This window comes from Coturnix japonica, chromosome 3, assembly GCF_054131305.1.
Source record: "Coturnix japonica strain WE chromosome 3, WE-NBRP24, whole genome shotgun sequence".
NCBI classification, from domain to species: Eukaryota; Metazoa; Chordata; class Aves; order Galliformes; family Phasianidae; genus Coturnix; species Coturnix japonica.
Genome location: NC_140665.1, coordinates 22,898,954 through 22,918,940, shown reverse-complemented (window position 1 = coordinate 22,918,940; position 19,987 = coordinate 22,898,954). Strand labels below are relative to the sequence as shown.

The 19,987-nt window shown below is 38.0% G+C and overlaps 1 protein-coding gene across 9 annotated transcripts in view; it reads left to right on the top strand.

Moving 5' to 3' along the window:
* The window catches only part of HHAT (hedgehog acyltransferase), a 167,159-nt gene that overhangs the window by 44,769 nt on the left and 102,403 nt on the right, over nt 1–19,987 (top strand). For 6 of the 9 annotated variants that reach the window (XR_014944568.1, XR_014944569.1, XM_032443397.2 and 3 more), the window contains one exon: nt 5,801–5,951. The exons of the other annotated variants lie outside the window; for them this stretch is intronic. Coding sequence is in view for 4 of the 6 variants with exons in the window: in XM_032443397.2 (XP_032299288.2) it covers nt 5,801–5,951 (151 nt within the window). In the remaining 2 variants the exon portion in view is untranslated. The remainder of the gene's footprint in view (nt 1–5,800; nt 5,952–19,987) is intronic. 9 annotated transcript variants of the gene reach the window in all.

The following is a 19,987-nucleotide window of genomic DNA, read 5'->3' as shown; positions in this document are numbered from 1 at the left end:
GCTCATCTGAACTGAGCTTGATGTTTTTATAAGGTATAGGGAATGATGAAAGCAGAATTCTGCTTGAAAATGTGTGACAATTGTCACACTGGGTTAATCTATGTTAGTAAAGGTTGTGATTGTGAAAATATTTGACCACGAATCTGCACATATTGTGTGTCAGAGGCAATTCTTTGATGTAGAGATGTACATCAGAGGTTTATACATGTGTGATGAGTGTCCTGTGCTTTTAATCTGTTGTTCTTAACCATGTGCAACTTATTCTTTCTGATGAAGGATGAACAGTTTACTGTGTTGGTTAACTGTTACTGTTATTAACTAGCTTCTAGTGTGCTGAAAGCATATTCTGGCTTTAACTGAAATGTTGCTTATATAACAATAATCTGGAATGATATGGTCTCTTGAAGGGTGGAGCTGCCTGATTGAACTTGTAATTGATGAATTTCATGTTTTGATTTCTTAAAAGGAAAAAATATTATGCAAGTCCCTCTATGAAATGCAAGACCTACAGAGTAGTCCATATAAGCCAGATATGTTATGATTCTTTCTCTAATAAGCCCATACATAGATAATTAAGCCCTCAGTTCATTCTTAAGAACCACTCAGTGTTTTGTGATTAAAATTAGGATATCTCTGCATCCATACCAGTGGCAGTAAAATACTAATGGAGTAAACTGTGATTTTTATTTTATTTTTTTAATAATGCATGATAATGGTAAGGGAAATCTGATTAAAATATTTGGCATCTTGGTTTCTGCTTTGGAAGGTGGAATGCAAAAGTGCATCAGAAATCCTAATAATGTTCTCTGAAACACTGGATAGTTCACTGTTCTAAAATAAAGAAGTGAGTGAAAATGCTAGATAATGTCAAATAATATTGGCAGTTAACCTACTCTTATGACTCAAATAATTTTTTACTCATGATAAATGTCTATTTATTTAGTTTTTTTTGTAATGTAAAGGCCGTGGTTGATGTTTGGAGATACTTAAGGTAGGTAGTTTCAAGTCATGTCTGCCCTTTAAGAGATTTCTGGTCTTGTTTCTTTATTAAGTTGTCTGGAAGACTTCTGTGTGCCAGATGTTCAGTCTGGTTTAAGCGACTTCACTTTGGGCTTGTTGTATCTGTTCTACTTCATTGTCTTAAAAGAACAAGCATTGTAGGATGTATTTTCCCACCACCACTTCATTTCTTTAGGGATTTTTCTTGCACGCTACTGGAAGGCTGTGCTGCAAAGCCAGGCAGCATGTGTTCCTGATGTATTTTCTTTGAAAATAAGAGCCTTCACCTCTTTCAAAGCACTACCAAGCAAGAATGAAAGGTAGCTGTTGAGTAACGTGAGCCTAAATATTAATTGCATTGGTTTGTATTTGTAAGTTAATGCAGGCAAAGTGCATGTTGCATTGTGTTCTAAGTGGTTAGAGAGATGGGAGTAATTGAACTGAGCTGTCACTTCTGCATTGATTCAGACTAGCACAGCTTGTCTGAGCAGGCAGTTAGCTCTGAGCAGGGGACGGGACAGAATCACAGAACATCCTGAGTTGGAAGGGACCCACAAAGCACTGAATTCATCCCCTGGCTCTCTACAGGACCACCCAACATTCAAATGTAGCATCTGAGGGCATTGTCCAAATGCTCCTTGAACACCAGCAGCTTGGGGACTGCCAACCTGGTGTAGCCTCATTTACTACAACCCTTTTAGCCCGATCAGTAGGCCAGTTGTTCACCCGTCATGTTATGTTTTTGTCTAGCTGCTGCTGGACACTTTGTCCAGAAGGGTACTGTGAGAAATTGCATCAAAAGCTTTGTTGTAATCCAAAAAGACTGCACAGTCTAAAAGATTACAACACAGTGTGCATGGGATTGTGGCAGTGGCTGCAGAGCTCTGCTTACTCAACAGTTCATGCAGAATCTGCTTGGGGCTGCATTAAACATACATTTGTAGAAGGCTCCCTCAGGATGAAACGTAACCTTTTGCCATGGTCAGCACCAACTTGAGAAGGTTGTAGTAGGTTCCAGCATGAGGCTCGTGGCAGCGATGTGTGTGTGGTTAGAAAGAAAATGCGGTAGCCTGGCATGTGAAGCTTATCAGTAACCATACTGATATTAGTTTATTAAAGCTGGAAGTTCCTGATGCTGTTGGGATTATTGTTGAGATTTATGTACAGTGAGTTGAGATGTATATGAATGTATAAAGAGATATATACGTATCTTTATAGATATATATTATATATATATGGCCACTTTGCAGTGCAGATCTATATTCTTTCATGGAACTTTTCACGTGTGAGGAGATCTCTGCATAATATGCTTTTATTTTGTTGTTGTTAAATATGAGAAAAAGGGTAAGTGAGCCCTTGAAGCTCAGTATTTTGAAGGTGATGATATGTCCACAAGTTCTGAGCCCTGTTTCTTAACTAGACTTCTGTTGTGTGTTAGTAACCCTTTCAAAATGACTGCATGTTTGTCTGTAGTACATGTTTTCTAGTTGTACCAGCCCTGGTTATTGATAGAAACATGCATCTACAATTCTTAATGCTGCAGGGTCAGGACAGCTGTGAAAAAGGGGAGTCTATGCTTCCATGCTCATGCTTTATCAGTAACACTGCAAGCTAAAGTACAATTCTTGACAATAAATATGCCTTGGTGATGGGTTATGGATGGAAAAATTGGTCTTAATCCCTAAGTCAAAATCTTCTGTCACTTACAGAAATGATCTGTCTGATAATTTCAGAAACTATTAGGCAAAGTTTTTTTTGGGGGGGGAGGGGAGGAAGAAAAAAACTGTCACTGTTTTAATAATCCTTTAGGGAAAAAATCTGAAATTTATAAAGTTTGGAGCAAATTTGAAGAAGTTTGAACTTTGAGGGCTTAAAAATGTGTTTTTAAAGTCAAGGAAAATTTAGAATACTTTAAAAGGATTGCAAGCAGAGAAATTGAAAGTATCAATCTTTATATAAGTCACTTAATTTAATCTGAGATTTCAAGTAGCTTGACTGTTGAAGTGCATGGAATTGAGATTGTGTGGGTACTTTACATTAATAATTTAAAAATCTTAATACATTTTAGTTCTTAACCTGGACTGTGAAACCCTTGAGGTCATTTCTTTTAGGAGAAAGATGTACTTTTTGCAGTATTTTTTTCCCTTAAGTGTTTTTAATATACATGTGATATGGCTTCTCAGCTTTGTTTCCAATTTAAAATAATGCTCTTTTGGAAGTTCTTTTTTAAGCTTCAATTGGAATGTTAGTGAACAAAGTGTGGTACTAATAATGAATTTGAATATTGTTTATTTTATTTTATTTTTTTTAATTTCACATTTTTATATCAGACGAAGCAGTGTACTTCTGATTTGTGCTATTGTGGTATAAATACCAAGCAGCTGGAATATCTCAGGTATGCACAGAAGGTTTGAAGCCTGTGCAAGATGCCGGTGCAGACCAGCTGTTGCACAGCTGTGAATCTTGCCCCCACATTTTCAGTGTGTGGCCCAGAACTCTCACACAGCTGGAATGAGTTGAAGACCAGCATGACTTTCATTCATGTATTGACGGAGACCTTTTATATCACTGATCCTTGGGGCATTAGAATTGCCACAGACAGAGTAGCCAGTGTGTGGCAGGTGGTGATGTCAGTGATGTGATGCCAATGTCTGCTTATTACCAGTGGTCACAACTTAGACTAATACCAAGTATTTCTTAAGGTGAAAATGCTTTTCTCTGTGTGATGTACAGCTTTATATTTGAGCATTCTGAACGTTCCATCATTGTGTTTAAAAATTAAATGCATTGATTGCTTTGATTCTCAAGAGGGTGGTAGTCTGGGTCGCTAAATCTTTATCCATCATCCACAGCCAAAGGATTTTGATTTTTACCAGGCACAGACAACTGTAGTCTTTATAATCTGTTTGTGTGGGTGTCAACATTCAGCTCTCCAATGAAATTTGTCATAAAAGAAATGAGAAATTGGATGAGATAGGAATTAAACCAGAAAGTTGGCTGTATAAATGATTTAGTGGTAATCTAATGTGTAGCTGACTGGCTACTATCCAAGTAGTTCTTAGGATTGTTTGTTTTCCTTGGGGAAAAGAATGTTATTGAATATTAGATGACTACTTCCCTGAAGGAAAATACCATAAGCTTCATGTCTAGGTATTTTTTTTTCTGTTATCAGTTTATATCTTGTATGGCACAACTGTTTTTTATATCATGCACATGGATGATTATATTAAAGCTAAAAATAGCAGACTGCAGCAACAAAATGCTGGACATGTGTGAGCCAGCAGGAGTTTTGCAATCGGCATTACTAGAGCCAGAATTTCACCCTAGGTTGCTATGAATTAGATTAGATTTTTAATGTTTAACTTTTGGTCTTCATCCACGGTACAATCGTTAGTCAACAGAATGCAAAAGGGATGCTTCGATTTAGGGGGGGGAAAGGGCAGATGATTTAAGTGTTCATATAGTCTTAGACTGCTGGAGTCAGGTTGAAAATTTAGTCTCTAAGGAAAGTGTGCTGAAAGATTCTGAAATTATATTAAATACGTGAAGTACTCCAAGTCAGAAGGTTGTTGATATCAGTGAGAGAAAGTAAATCCCTGGAATGGTAGGAGATGGAATGCTAGGGTTGGGCTGTGAACCAGTACAGCACTGAAACTTTACTGCAGACCAGATTTAGTTGGAATTCTGCATGCCCCCTGTATGCTACCATGCCCTGCCTGTGGGCTGCACCCTGCTGATGCTTCATTGTGACAGCAGCTCTGCCTCAAGCTTGCAGCCACCACTCAGAACATTGGTGCACTATTCACCCCATTTGGGCTGAAACCAGGGCATGGTTTGGAAATATTCCCACCAGTATTCCATTACATGTTGTTGCTGTGTGACAGAAGAGATAGCAGAAGGACAGTCTGACAAAATGGCATCTGATGTGGAAGTATGTATGAAGCAATGGTGTATCATTGAATTCCTCCATGTGGAAATATTGGTACCTACTGACATTCATCAGTGCTTGTAGAATGTTTATGGAGACCAAACAATGTGAGCACTATGAGACAGTGGATGGTGCATTTCAGCAGTGGCAAGACTGACAGTGGGTCATCTCCACTGGTAGAGATTGTTGCGAACACAGCGTGAAGGCTCTTGTTCATTGCTGGTGAAAATACATAGCGAATGGTCATAACCACATTGAAAAATAATGTTTTGTGGCTGAGAATTTGCTCTATTGAGTAGTGTTATTGTGTTCTTTGTATCAATCGTGGTTTCTGTGAAAATGATGAGGGGGTATTACTTCTGGAGCAGCCTTCATAGATGCAGCCCTAGACAATACCTCTTCAGTTAATGAAGCTCAGGCAAGCCAAAATTTTGGGTGCAGGTATCATAGGATGTTTTTAAAGCTCTTGGGCAGAGCTAGAGATGGCCACTGTTCAACTCTGTGGAGCAAGTGAAGGGTGTATGCAGTGATGCTTTACATGTCCAGTGTTGTTTTTTTTTTTACAAAGGTGAAAATTTGTTGCTGCTGTGGTAAATATTCATCACTTGTACCAGTAAGTATTGTACTAAGTTCTTGAAAGTGGAAATACAGGTGCTTACTTATGCCTTTGTATTGGAATAATAGTATTTCTTGCCTGAAGTTGTAACTGCATGTGCTTTCATGTCTTATCTGTGTTACAAAATTGGGTATTGTGCTTGCTTTAGGTTTTTAAATAATGAATGGCTGTTTGGAAGTTATCGGTATCTGCAGGTTTTAAAGATGGTTTGAGAGTTGTTTAAGATCTGAGTTTGGTGTGGTGGTTTTGTTTTTTAGGTGGTGTGGCTTTAGCTCAAGTCTTATTTTTTTATGTGAAGTACCTTGTTCTGTATGGTATTGCTGCCCTCCTTCTCCAGATGGATGGACTCAGACCTCCAGCCCTTCCTCGCTGTGTGAGCCTGATGCACAGTTTTACTAAAATGTGGAGGTTAGTCACTATTACTATTTAGAAATATTCTTAGTGATATATTAGTGTTGATCTATAAGAACATTGGTGTGTACTTTCTTTGCCACAGATATGCTTGCTTTCACTGTGTGCTTTTTCTCTCCAATCCCTGTGATTTCTCTTTTTCATTTCTAACTGAACTTAATTTTGATGGTTACTTTAATCACACTGCAGAGGAAGAGGAAAACAACCATTTTCATGTTTGTATTCTCTTAATTGTTAGTCTGGAACCACTCAAGGCCATGTTGGATGGGGGTCCTGGGCAGCCCTGTCCACAGCAGAGGGGTGGAACCATATGATCTTTTGGTCCTCTCCAACATGAGCCATTCTATGACTTTCCCTGAAAACCATCTTCCAGGTGAATTCTTGGTGTTTAGCCTATGTGTAATAGTAGATGCACTTTATTTCTTTCCTCCTCCTCTCTACAACACCCAACCCTCCAAGTTCTTCCTGTTTGTGGGAGGATGTGCCCCAGACCTCCAGAAAAATCATTTAAAACAACTTGTCAGCTTTTTAGTATGGACACTTTTCTCTTTCATTCTGTTAGCACAGAGCTTAGCACAATGAGGTTTGTCTATTTTGGTGTCCGACTGGTTTGTGGTATAATAAACCTTTTTCATTTTAAGTCATGATAACAGTGGGCCTGTTAATATCTGAGCTTTATTAGATGAAATGTTCATTTTGTTTCCTGCTTGAAGCTGGTTGTAACAGGAAAGCTTTATGGTTTGTAAAAAAACCCATAGAAACTGTTGCTATTTTGTATTCAGGTAAGAAATGCAGCTTAAATAGGATGGATAAAACAGATGAGCTGTTAAAAAGTGATTTGAGTGACTAGCAATCTCCTTGGTTTAAATTGTCTTCCAGAAAGAGTTTGAACTGAACTTCTGACCTACAGAGTTAATTTAGAAATGTGTGTTTTTTACTGGCCAGTCTCCTGAGAGCTTTATCTTGTGGCCTCATGGCCCTTGCAAGGAGAGTTTCAAGTAGCAGTATTTTTTGATTTCTCTCCCTGTTGTTATACCTGGGATTCTGGGCATTGCCTTAGAGGTGTCAAATGATACTGAACTCCAGCAGAAATAATTACGCTGCTTTGTCAGGTAATTTTAATAGACAATGCAAGAGGTACTCTTGTGCTTCAAAGGTGGGCGTGTTGTATCACATCAAAAACATTTGCTGTTCTTTTATGAAATATTCAGAAAATTTTCTTATAGCAAAACTGAAAATTGTCAAAGTAGGTCAAGTTTAATTACTTATCACTTTGCAGAAGGAAAGATGTGAACAGCTGATATTTCTCATTTGCCTTAAGATTCTGTTCATGTATGCAGCAAACATTCACTACCATAAAGAATACGAATATTCTGCAGATGGGATTTGTTTGCTAGCTTTGTAGGTTGAAAAATGAGTTAATGTGCAGTTGATTTCTTGCTCTCAAAGCTGTATAGGTAGTAGAATTTCCTGTGGCTGCTGGTGAATTATGGTTCATTCTTACTTATCTAAAAATTCTCACATAGCCTGCCCAACAAATCTTAGGATTATGATGCCCTTACGCTTTTCCAGTAAAACTCATGAATCACTACTACACAGAAGCTAGCCATCTTTATGTGCTCTATTGTGCTGTATAAGAACATCATTGTTAGAAGTGGAAGTAACTTTTATTTTCTGAACTAGGTGGATGTCTAAAAAGGACTAATGTAAACAAAATGAAGAGTTAATGAGTTTTCCATAAAAGCTATGAAAAAAATGATGAAAGCAAATAGTTTGTGTTGTGAGCTCTCATGACCAGTGATGCCATTTCCTTGAAGTGCTTATAGTTGCTGTAGTTTGTGATTCATTGTTTTTTAAATTAGTATTTCTAACAACTTTAGGCATGATGTTATTAACATTTATTATATATAATTTTAAACTACTTTTATTAGAATGATAGCCTGTTATTGCTTGTTTAAGACTATTAGAGCTAGACTAGGGAAGGTGTGGATGGAGTGTGCTGTTACCTGTTGGCTGACATTGCACTGCTGCTCAGAGGAAGGTCTTGTGGTTGCTTGACTTGGTCTTGTCCTTCTTGGTGGCATCTACTGTAGGTAATTCTCATACACAGACTATTATAGTAGGTAGGTTTGTAGAATACCTCACATTAATGATAAATATCTTCAATTTATTAGCTGTGCATATTAGGAAGGAAGGTATCCCAAAGAGACAACATGAATGTCAGAATGTAAGGAGGGCAGCTATGCTCAAAGAACACAAGGTAGTGGTGGAAGTCTGTTCAGTGGCATATCAACAGATTTGGATGTGACAAATCCAGATCAGTGCATGCTGTCGTTATTCACTACATAATACAGCAGGTAGAAGAGCTCTCAGTGAGGAAGGGAAGGAAAATGTTATGGTTTGTTGTCTGAAATTTCTCTGGAGCAAAGCAGTTATTGGAAAAACAAATCAGGTGTTCTGCATTCTCCCTTTATGATATTAAACACTTAACTGAATCTTGTCCATTCAAACTTAGAAATAAGGGGCTCTAATTAAAAAGGAATTGTTTTACAGTAGATTGTAAGTAATCTGTGTTTTCTTTAATCAAGACAATCTCCTGAATTAAAAAAAAAGAAAAAAAAAAAAAGCTATCTTCTTGCCTTATGGTTAACGTAAGTACTGGACATGTTGCTATGGTTTCAGTTTATCAGTATATCGTAATCTTGGCAAATATGCAGTTGAAGAGCTAGAAAAAAAATGTTATAAAATTACTACCATTCAAAAGTTTGACTCTAGTTGTCAAATTCATTTTTAATGTCTGCTCTACGTTGTATAGGTCACAAATAAGATAAAATTTCTTGTTACCCAAGGGTAAAAGCAGATTAGTGAAGTATGGGAAAGGAACCGTTGCTAGAAGCTTGTGAGTGCTTTTACAGAATTGCTGCACAACTTCTCAGACTAAGTACCAATAGTGTAGTGCAACTGGAGAAAGATGTGCTGGTTAGAGCATGGCTGGAAGTTGCAAATTTATTTAATGTGGAAAAATATCCTAGCAGGGAAGTAAAGATGTGGAAACTAGAGTAAAGTAGCACATAACAAGTACTGTATTACATCTCACTTACTGATGAATGGCTTTGGCAATGTGTTCACATAGAAACTTGTTAGTTCATAGTTTAGAACCATGTTTAGCGCAAATGCCATTCTGGGGGGAGCGTGGGGGGTTTGCCATTTCTGCGTTTCCATATGACATTACTGAGTGCCTTAAGTGCTTTTCTTCTCCCAGGATTTTGGACATGTTGATCAGATACATTTTGACATGTCATGGGAGTAGCATGTCATAAAAATCCTATTATCTCAGGTCAGAGTCTGATACCAGGTTTGCAAAAGCATGAATCCTCCTCTTCTCCTATGCCCATCCACCTTAAAATCTGCACATTCCCAAGAGTCTTATCTGAAAGTAAGCACTATAAGTGCTACAGCGGTCAGTTTCAAGAGGGTCAGGTATTTTGATGTGATTTGCTTTGTATCTACTCTATAATTCTGGACAGCTATTATTTGAAAGCTCTCTGTTCCATAAAGGGCCTTACCCAGCAGCTGGCACTGACAGACAAGAAAAGGAAAGACAGGTTTATGCATCTTTGTTTTTTCTCTGGAGATTAGGACTGTCATTCCTGGTCTATTTCTAGCCTTTGGTTTTGAAACAGAATGTTATCCAGTGCATTTCAGAGACAATCCGGTGAAACAAAAATGTGTATTTTAATCTTCTAACTTCTCACAAACTTGCTTTTAAAATGTTAATGTCACAGCATTTCTGTTCAACAATCAAAAGGCATCTTTTCCTCATCCTGTATTTTTAGAGGTAATCTCTGAAATATGGATGAATGCTTTGGGTCGGAATGGATCTTTAAGACCATCTAGTTCCAGCCTCCTGCTATAGGCAGGGACACCTCCCTGAGGGCCAGGTTGCTCACAGTCCCATCCAGCTTGGCCTTGAATGCTTCCAGGGAGGGGATATTCACAACTTCACTGTGCAGCCCATTCCAGTGTCTCACTATGTTGCTGGCTTATGTTGAATCTTTCATCATTGACACTGCTAAATCCTTTTCCTTAGGGCTGCTCTTCAGCCATTCTCAACTCAACCTGTATCTGTGCTTGAGATTGCCCTGATTCAGTTGCAGGACTTTACATTTGGCCTTGTTGATCTGCATTAGGTTGGCATGGGCCCACCTTGCAAGCCTGTCTAGGTCCCTCTAGATAGCGTTCCTTCCCTGTAGCATGTCAACTGCATCACTCAGCTTGGTGTTGTCTGCAAACTTGCTGAGGGTGGGTGCACTTGATCCCACTCCCTGTGTCACCTACAAAGACATTAAATAACACTGGTCCAAACACTGATCCCTGTGGACTGCTAGTTGTCTCCTGTCTCCACTTGGACACTGAGTCATTGGCCACAACTCTGAGTGCAATCATCCAGCCAATTCCTTATCCAGGGAATGGTCCATCTGTCAAATCCATTTTTCTCTAACATGACAGCCAGGATATCACACAGGACAGTGTCAGGTGCTTTGCACAAGTCCAGGTAGATGATTATTACATGAGGATTATTTTAAAAGGTTAGTTGAATTAAGCAGAATTACATCTGCAGTGTTGAAATGACCTCGTGTTTGTGAGTAAGGGGAAACTATTGAAATCAATGGATAAAAGAAATGGATATCACCAAAACGTGCAGATGCACAAATACCTGAATGAATGTAAGCTCTACCAAGCTCTTTTGCCACTTTTAGCAGTGAAAGATCTGGTTTGTGGTCTGTATACCTTTTTTTTGGTCAAGCATGCTGAGTTGGAGAATAAGAGTCTTCTTTTAATGGCATGATACTTGTAGCCCTACCTGAAAAAGAAGGGAGGCAGTGGAGTGGTGGTTGACTTTTTATTTTCTTCCCCTCATAGACATGGAATAAAAATTTTTGGATATAATTTTGACCTTGTGGAAGTCACTGTCAAACCCTTGATTGGATTTAGTGATGCCATGATTTGACTTTAAGAACTCTGCTGATACTGGGCTAAAATGGACTTGCTGAGTTAAGCAAATCTGTAAGTGCTGTCAGTGGAACATAAGAATTTACAGAATATAAAGTAAATACTTGAGAGGCCCTTGCATAAGAATGTTTAGCACCTACTTTATTTATTTTGAGAACCAAAGCCTAAGGTAATTAATGTCCTTCACAAGTGCACCCTATTTGCTTCTGCAAGTAGTTCAGTAGCGGACAGCAATGTTACTGTCTGTTCAATTAGGAGGACTGGTTTGAAACACTTAACTACACAGTTGCTATCTCATACCAAATGTGGCTGAAATGGTCAGTAATTATTTAATTCCTCTGAAATTAGTGAAAGCTGAACATTTATTTATTATTGTATTGTTTGGACTATCTCTGGAAGGCTAAATGGTCCCATTTCATCACATTTAACCACAGTTATGTGAATTAGAAAACAAGAATGATGAAAATGACTGTTAGGTTTGGAAGATTTGCTTTTGGTTCAGTTTTTATAGGAAATAGTAATTTAGTGAATGTAATTAATCACATTTTTGTTGTGAAAGCGTCTTAGTTATGAGGATTTCAGATACAGATAATATCCCGAGACATGACTTCTCACATAATGTGCTACTTATATCATCTATATTATGCATTTGTTTATTGTATTTTGTTAATTATAACGTGCCCTAGCAGGTATGTTGATTTAGAAGGTCAAATTCAAGTAGCACTCAAAAATGTTATTGTAACACGTTGTACCCAAGCATTGGTTTCTGTAGTTGTTTTCAGCTGTCCCACTAGCTTAAGGCAATTCTTTGTGTGAATGTTACTTGGTATTCTTTGTACTTGTACTAATATTTTTCTAGTTTCTGATGTTTGCTGTTAGATAATATCATACGCGTGATATAAACACAATGTTCAAACATTAAGCCTGCTTGCCAGTATCAGAATACTTAAGCTGCTGGGTGTTCGTTAAACTGCAGAATTGTTGCATGCTTGTTGGTAACTTGTTTCTAAGTTGAAAAATAACATCTCTTTTGATTTACTGACCTGCTGTATTTTTCATTAATGCTTTTGATGTTTAAAGCCAGACATAGATCTGATGTGTTCCGTTTAGCTAATATGTCACCCGAGTCCATGAAAGATGCTTCAGGTTGTGGACTGGTTAGTCATAGCCTCACTGACAGAGACGACAGTTAACTGCTTTTGACATCAGCTAAATTAGTGTAAGACTAAATTTGTTGGTTATAATAAAGTCTTAAAAGCTTCCTTAAATCTCTTCAGAAGAGGGGGGAAAAAATCTATTATTTGTCTCTTAGGAGCGCAAAAAGAGGTAATGACAAAATGCCTTAATCTGTCTTAGGTCTAAATTGCATAATAACTGGAATTTTATTTGTGTAGTGACTGCTTTGTTACTGAAATTTGAAATTGCTTGGCTTTCTTGTAATGAACACGCCAGGCCCACCTACTGCTCATCACCCATGAAACCCATCTTTTCTAATATTAGGCATGAGCTCAGTGTAGATACAGACTATTACTGCTGCACACGTTTGGCAAACAGCGCTTTGTCTGCTCACAACCGCTATAGAAAATGAGTAATAGCTATTAATAAACTTCGTTGTTCCATTTGCAGCAAGGCTAGGGAACTCTCCTAGTAATTGGATGGTCGCTCTGCTTGGCAAGTCTTACTCAAGGAAAACTGAAGGAAATCTCACCCTATGGGAGTTTGCCAGTAATGGGCATTAGGCTTCAACCACTCTCCAGGAGGTAGTGCGGGTTTCTGAAGAGTCACGGAAGGCAGGAAATTAAAGTAGTATTTCTTCTGAAGAGTTCTAGGGGAGATTAACAGAATGCGAATGAGATTTGCTCATTTTTAGAAAGCGTCTGCTGAGGTGTATCACCAAAATCCAGAGAGGCGTACCTGAGAAACAAGAAGTAATTTCTTTCTTAAAGCCTCCTATGTAGCCAGACCTGTGTATGAGTTCATATTTATTCTAGCAATGACTGATGCCTGCTCAGAATTGTGCTTGGGTCTCTGGCCAGGATATTGCTTAAAAACATAAATCACTGCCTGGGATCATTAATGCTTTACTCAGGCTTTCAGATAGAATAGAAGTTGAGTGTTTTAATTGAAATGAAACAACAAAACAAATTAGATTATGAATCTAATTTGTATGCTTGAGGCCCCTAGTAGTTTATGAAATCTTTTTATGCGGTTCATGGAGGAGCTTTCTCACTGGGGCCATCCTTTAATTAAATCTAAATAATTTCTACTGTGCAGATCTCCACCCTGAGTTACCAGCTGGAAACTTGAATGCCACAGATCTAACTCCAGGTCTCTCACTGATATTCTTAGAGGTGAATGTGTCCATAACAAAATGCATACTTAAGTTGAGCCGCAGCCTATGGTATGCCCAGAGTCAGTCCAGGTATTCTCCCATTGAAATTCATGGGGATTTTGCTGCTGGTGGGTCAGGATTTCACTGGGTACTCTCTCCATCCACACAGGTATGGGAAGCCGTATTTTCTACCTGCAACTCGATGCAAAAAAAAACTTTACTGCATGTAGAAGGTTTAGGGTTTACTCTGTTCAGCTTTGAAGCCATCACTTATTTACAGTGCTCTTTTGTGAGGTGAGATGTATGCTTCTTACACATCATTTTGGTACCAGAAAGCCATGCAGCACTGAGCAGGAACTTGGGATGGAAACATCCAGGTTGTGCTGAAAGTAGTGTTAGTGCAGGTTGTTTTAATATCATAGAAACCAAAAGGCAACTTAGTATTGCTGAATCATTTTGGGAAGAAATAAACAGAAATTGGAAGTGTTTTATCTGAAAATGAAGTGTTGAAATGTCTGTATGTCCTTAAGCAAGTGTCAGAGAATATGATAAAGTTATCTTTATGTATATACAAGTCCCACTTATTACTATAGCAAGAAATTGCCTGTCAAACAAATGATATAAAAGCATTTGACAGTCTTCATATTTTTTCAAATTTGAAAATTATTTTATTTATTATTATTATTTTATTATTTCAAATAACATGGATTTTTCTTTTTACCATCTTGGTTGAAACATTTATTTTTTTCTTTTTACACTGAAAAGAAAGCTGCTGCTACCCATTTGCTCCATTGCAGATGGTTAAAGCTTAAAATCAGAGCTCATAAACAAAGGACAGCATGTTGAAGATTGTGATCTGGGCTTACACTTATGCTTAAGATCTTGGTTTTCAAAAGTACATTCAAATCACTTGAACCTTCTCATTGGATTGAGTTAGGTTTTGTTTATTTCTATGTTTTATATTATGACTGAGATGTTTTGGTTTTGAGAAGGAAAAGATTTTGCTAAGGTTCATTTTGAAAGAATGCCTGAAGAGCATTGCAGAGCCTGTAGAGTATGCAGTTTTGTTCCTAATTTCAGCACCAAATGGTGTTATCAATGTATGGATGGAATTCCCCATGCTTCTTGCTCTAGTTAAGAGGCTGAAGGTAATGGTTGTGTGTAGCATGAGTCCCCATAAAATGTTGCAGTGTGGCTTTTAAGGCTCAGGCTTCAAAAGTATATTCCATAATTTGGACCATAGATAAATACTTGCTAAGAGTTGTATTGGATCTTATTTTTCAGTATTACCTGCTTCATCATGTGTTTTCCTATCTTCCTTTTAAAAACTGTCAACAATAGACAACGTTGCCTTTTCACTTGAGTATTTTCAATTTGCTCGCTATGTTTTTACTCAATAATGTCCTTTTTCTGTTTGAAGTTGTGTGTCTGCTAAATAGTACTTTCTAGCACAATGCCAATTACACTGTTTACAGTGAAGCGTGCTATGTGCCATGAAAGAGAAGTTCAGCAATGAAGGTATAAATTTTGAGTAACCTTGCAGAGAATAGCATGTCTGTATCCGTGCAAGCTATAAAAAGATACAAGTGTTTACAAATTATGGATGGCTTTTCTGGGTCTTTATTTAATGATGAAGGTGATGATGAATCAACTGGTAGCAGTCATTACTTGGGGAAAAAACAAACAAACAAAACAACACAAAATCTTACAGACTTGTAGGCAAAACTCTAGGATTTGCTGTAGCAAGGTTTTGTAGTTCTTTAATTGAGACACTAAATAATAGACCTTAGCAAGTTATTTATGCAAGGTTTGTATCTGTTTTCTCTATTCTTTTTGCACTCCAAAGTGGAGGAGCAGCCTTCAGTTTAAACTGTCGTTCAGGCATCTCTACTGCAAGATATTGCTTAAGAAATAAGTGAAGCAGCCTCTTAAAAACTTTCTGTCAGTGAAAGCAGCTTTCATTCAATAACGGTTCCAGTTTCCAGTGCAAAATGTTCTTGTGTATAGAGGTGTAGTCAGCAATTCACTGATGAAATGTGAAGTTTATTTGCAAAGGCTGCTAATGGTTGTTTGTATGCTGGTTTTGTAAATGCTTTTCTGGACTTAGAACAGTTTCCTCTGAGGGTATGTGAATGAGTTAGATTTTGTAAGGTCAAGTTTAACCAAGTTTATAACAGGAATTGTTGAGAACATCTGTTGAAATGTTCCAAAAACATTGATGGAGTTCATCACAACAAATAGCTATAGTCTTGCTAATTTGAAGAGATCCCAGTGCAATTGCTATATTGTGCTTGTTTCAGTGAAACGTGGGGGGTAACATTGCTTCTTGTTTTCCTTTCCTACCTGTAGAACCTGCCTGTAGAAATTACACCATTAAGTCCTATTCCAGAGGTAATGTGACTATTGTTAAGATCTCTAAGATATTTTGATCTACAGCCCGTTCTCTAGCTTTGAGGGAATGTAGACTTTAACACACAGGATGTCATTTACATGTTTAGAGCTGTTTTTCTGTTTTTTTTTCTGAACACTTTACAAGTGGCAGACTACCCCTCTAGATGCACCTTGCCCAAGGTAAGGCCCAAAGGTAAAACGGTATCACTTTCCCTCTGCGTGCAGCCAGGGCACTTTGTGCATTAGCTGCTGGAAAGATGTTGTTCTATTTCTTAGCAGAACTGGCATAGACAAACAAATGATCTCATTTCTTAAATTAAAATATTGATGATTTAGACAGCATAGATAATTCTAGTCTAGGAGCTCCACAGTTATAAAGATATTTCTCCTGAGAGAATGATGAACACTTTGATTGTTCAAAAAATGTGAAAGCTAATTATTTCCTGTTCTTTAGGCAATATGGATTTGATTCCTGTCCCCTGCTGTGAGTCATTGGGAATGGGATCTCATGCTAGAACGAAATTGTGAGATGGGATCTTTTAACAAGTCGAAAGGAGTCATGATCAGTGGTCCATAGCACATCTAATGATTTAAAAGTTGCATATGAAAGGGTCACATAAAGAGATGAAAAGGAGGGCTTTGTACTAGTTTTTCTAGGGACCATCAGGATTGCATTTTTAATGAATGTGCTTTTGCTATTAACTGAGATTCATATCAGCATGTTTCTGCTTTTTCCTTTCTTTTTTTCTTTCTCTAAGCTTTGTGCTGAATGCAAATTTGGAGGCAGCTTGTTGTGTTGTGCTTTAAGTTTTCCAAGCAGAAACTGCACTTCTGTGAAATCATTTATTAACCATACCTTGAGGACAGGAGTGTTTGCTTGCAGATAAATTTCAAAGGTTTTGTTTTGGATAAGCTCCTTGTAGAAATAGCATACATATTCTGTTACTCACTGATTTCTAGTTAAGATGCTGGGAAAAGATGCATTTGATTGCGAAGGATTTATATGTATAATCTCCACTGAAATGTATCAGAAGCTAAAACTTCTATGCTTAACAAAAGCATTAAAGTTGCTTACAGAACTGTGAATCACAATGCAAACTTTCAGATTAAAACATTTTTTTAATAAAGAAAATATCAAATTGCCTGCAGTGACTAGCATGATTATCAGAGAATCATAGAGAAGCTTAAGTTTGAAGCTACCTCAGAGATTAATCAGATCCAGCACCCAGCCATGGGCAGGGTTGCCATTCACCAGCTCAGTCTGCTCAAGGTTCCATCCACCCTAGTCTCGAACACCTCCAAAGAGGGGGTTCCAGCTTCACTGTGCTGGTGTCTCACTACCCTCTGATTAAAAAAGAATTTTCTCTTGCCATCCAATCTAAATCCCTCCTCTTTTAGTTAAAAACCATTCTGCCTTGTCCTATCACTATCTGCCCATGTAAGAAGTCAGCCTCTGTTAGGTTTATAAGCTTCTAAGAACTGGAAAGCAACGATGAGGTCCCCCTGGAGCCTTCTCCAGGCTAAACAAGCCCAGCTCCATCAGCCTTTCTTCACAGGAGAGATGCTCCAACCCTCTGATCATCCTTGCAGTGTCCTCTGGATCTGTAACAGTTCCATGTCTGTCTTGTGTTTCAGGCCCTAGGCCTGGCTGCAATACTCCAGAGAAGACCTCATGAGGGCATAGCAGAGTGGAACAATCACCTCACTTACCCTACTGGCCAGGATAAAGCCCAGCATGTAGCCTAGAATGCAGCTCAGGATACTGCTGGCTCACATCACACTTTTCATCCACCAGAATTGTTAAGTCCTTCTCTGCATAGCTGCTCTCAGTGAGTTCTTCTCCTGGTCTGTACACACCACGAACTACCCTTTCTAAATGCAATGCCTTGCACTTGGCCTTGTTGAATTTCACTAAGTTCACTAGACCTGCTAGCTAAGATGCAAAAGATACCCTGTTCAAAGGCTACTGTTACTATTTAGACAAACTAGATTTTACCAATTGCATCTCAAAAAATTAAAATAGTGTATTGTATTACTGACATTTGAGCGGTATAGAGAATTTAGCTGGCTAATCATTTCTTACTTGTTGCTGTGGATATCCTTTCCCTTGTTATTTTTCTTTTGTAAAATTGTGTTATTTACAGAATTTAAAAAGCATTTGTGAAGAAACTTAATGTAGTTGTTGCACCCTGAAGTGCAAGGGCTACCAGGTAAATCCTATGTTTTACAGTCAAACTCAACACTGAGTGAGGTTGATTGTAAATGGTGATGAATATCAAATAAATGAGTTCACTTTATAGAATAATTTTATCCATATATATATATATATATATGTGTGTGTGTGTGTTGAAGGAATCTTTCTGAAATTATTAATACAGTAGCAGATTGATTGCTCCCTCTTCTTTTTTTTTTTTTTAAATCGATTAAAGTTGCTTATTTGCTTTTTACCAAGTTGCAGTCCAGTTTGTTATGCAAATCTTATTTATTTCATTTTGGTGTTGGTTTTTTTCTGTCTGAGAACAGGGAGATTAATTGCCTCTACCGCTCTGTTGCTGTCTCACTGTATTTTCAGTTCACTTTCTTGTCGACTCAAAAGCAGTATGTATTTAAATATAAATAAGCAGAACAGTTGAAAGTGTCTGTGTTAGTGTCTTGTCAAAGCCAGCTACTGGAATCTTTAGTCCTTTAGTCTTTTTGCCTTGGGATGTCTCTATAAGTGCTTAAAAATGCACATACCCAAACCCATAGCCTTGTGGATTACTGGTAATGCAATGAGTTTTCCTGTTTTTATGGTTTGAGACCATTCAGCATCATTGCTTTTGCTTTTGGAACTAACCAATTCGTCCTGCAATGTTTTTGAGATATGGATGCACACTCTGATGCTAATGTGCATCTTTTTGTTTGTCACTGTGTAGTTAGTTATATCTTTGAAATACTACTGCCAAATTGCAGCATGCCTCCACGTGGCCGAGGGAGCTGGGATTGTTCAGTCTGGAGAAGAGGAGGCTCAGGGGAGACCTTGTTGCTCTCTATAACTACCTGAAGGGAGGTTATAGAGGGCTGGGGGTTGGCCTCTTCTCTCCTATGACTGGTGACAGGACTAGATGGAATCGCTTCAAGCTGTGCCAGGGGAGGTTCAGGATGGACATTAGGAAATATTACTTCTCTGGAAGAGTGGTCAGGCAGTGGAATGGGCTGCTGAGAGAGGTGGTGGAGTCACTGACCCTGGAGGTGTTCAAGGAATGTTTGGATGTTATGTTGAGGAACAGTGTTTAGTGAGAACTATTGGTGATGGGTGGATGGTTGAAATGTGGATGGTTTTGTAGGTCTTTTCCAGCCTTAGTGATTCTGTGAAGCAGGAGGAGTGCAGAAAGATAAGAAGATGCACTTCATACAGTGTAACTACACAGTAATGTAACAAAACTGTGAATGCTCTTATGAAAAGAATAAAAACTAAAGATCTAATAATGACCACGTTAATGTCCCTAGCAGAATGCTTTTTCTATTTTGGGCAGTTTTTACAAGATGCTCTCCTATCTACCTTGCTGATTTGTCAGAATTGCCCTCCATGTTAACTCCTAAAATTCCTACAGCTCTTCATCTCTCCTCTGTTATCAAGATGCCATTAATTAATAGTATTTGATTTCTCTTTCTAGTTCAGGTAGAAATCAGCACATTGCAATAGTACTGAAATAAAATCATATCCAACTCAGATGACTAATTAGTCTCTTTGGAACAGGCTGCTCAAAAGCATAATATTTGCTTTCAGATTGCGAATGCAATGTAAGACTTTCAGATTAAGTTCCTCACTGGAAATAAGACGCTTGTGTCTTCCAGTTTTACTGTTATGTACCCTATTAATCTAGGATTATATTGGTAGTGTCATAAAAAAAATAAAAAAATAAAAAAATAAAAAAATAAAAAAATAAAGCACATACTTTAGACATGAGGTACACTTGTGAAATCATCAGATTTAATCAGGTTTAATCTTCCTGTAGTGTCAAGGATTTGCTTGTATGTGGTTGTGAAGCTTGTTCTTCCTGAGCTTGTACGTCAATGGAGGAAGCACAGAAAAGGAGAAAAAAATGGCATTAACAACCAGTTGCAGGTCCCCAGGTTTTCAGGCCCAGTTCTTGTCCTTCAGAGTGATTTAATTTGTACTTTCTGTCAGAAGTCCTCATGGTTATTTTCCTCCCTAGGTTTGTGAGGAACATTCTTGCAGGGCTCCTATCTCTGTGTAGCCTCTGTATCTGAAGGAGAGATATGGGGACTCTGATTATACTGTAGCAAAGCAATT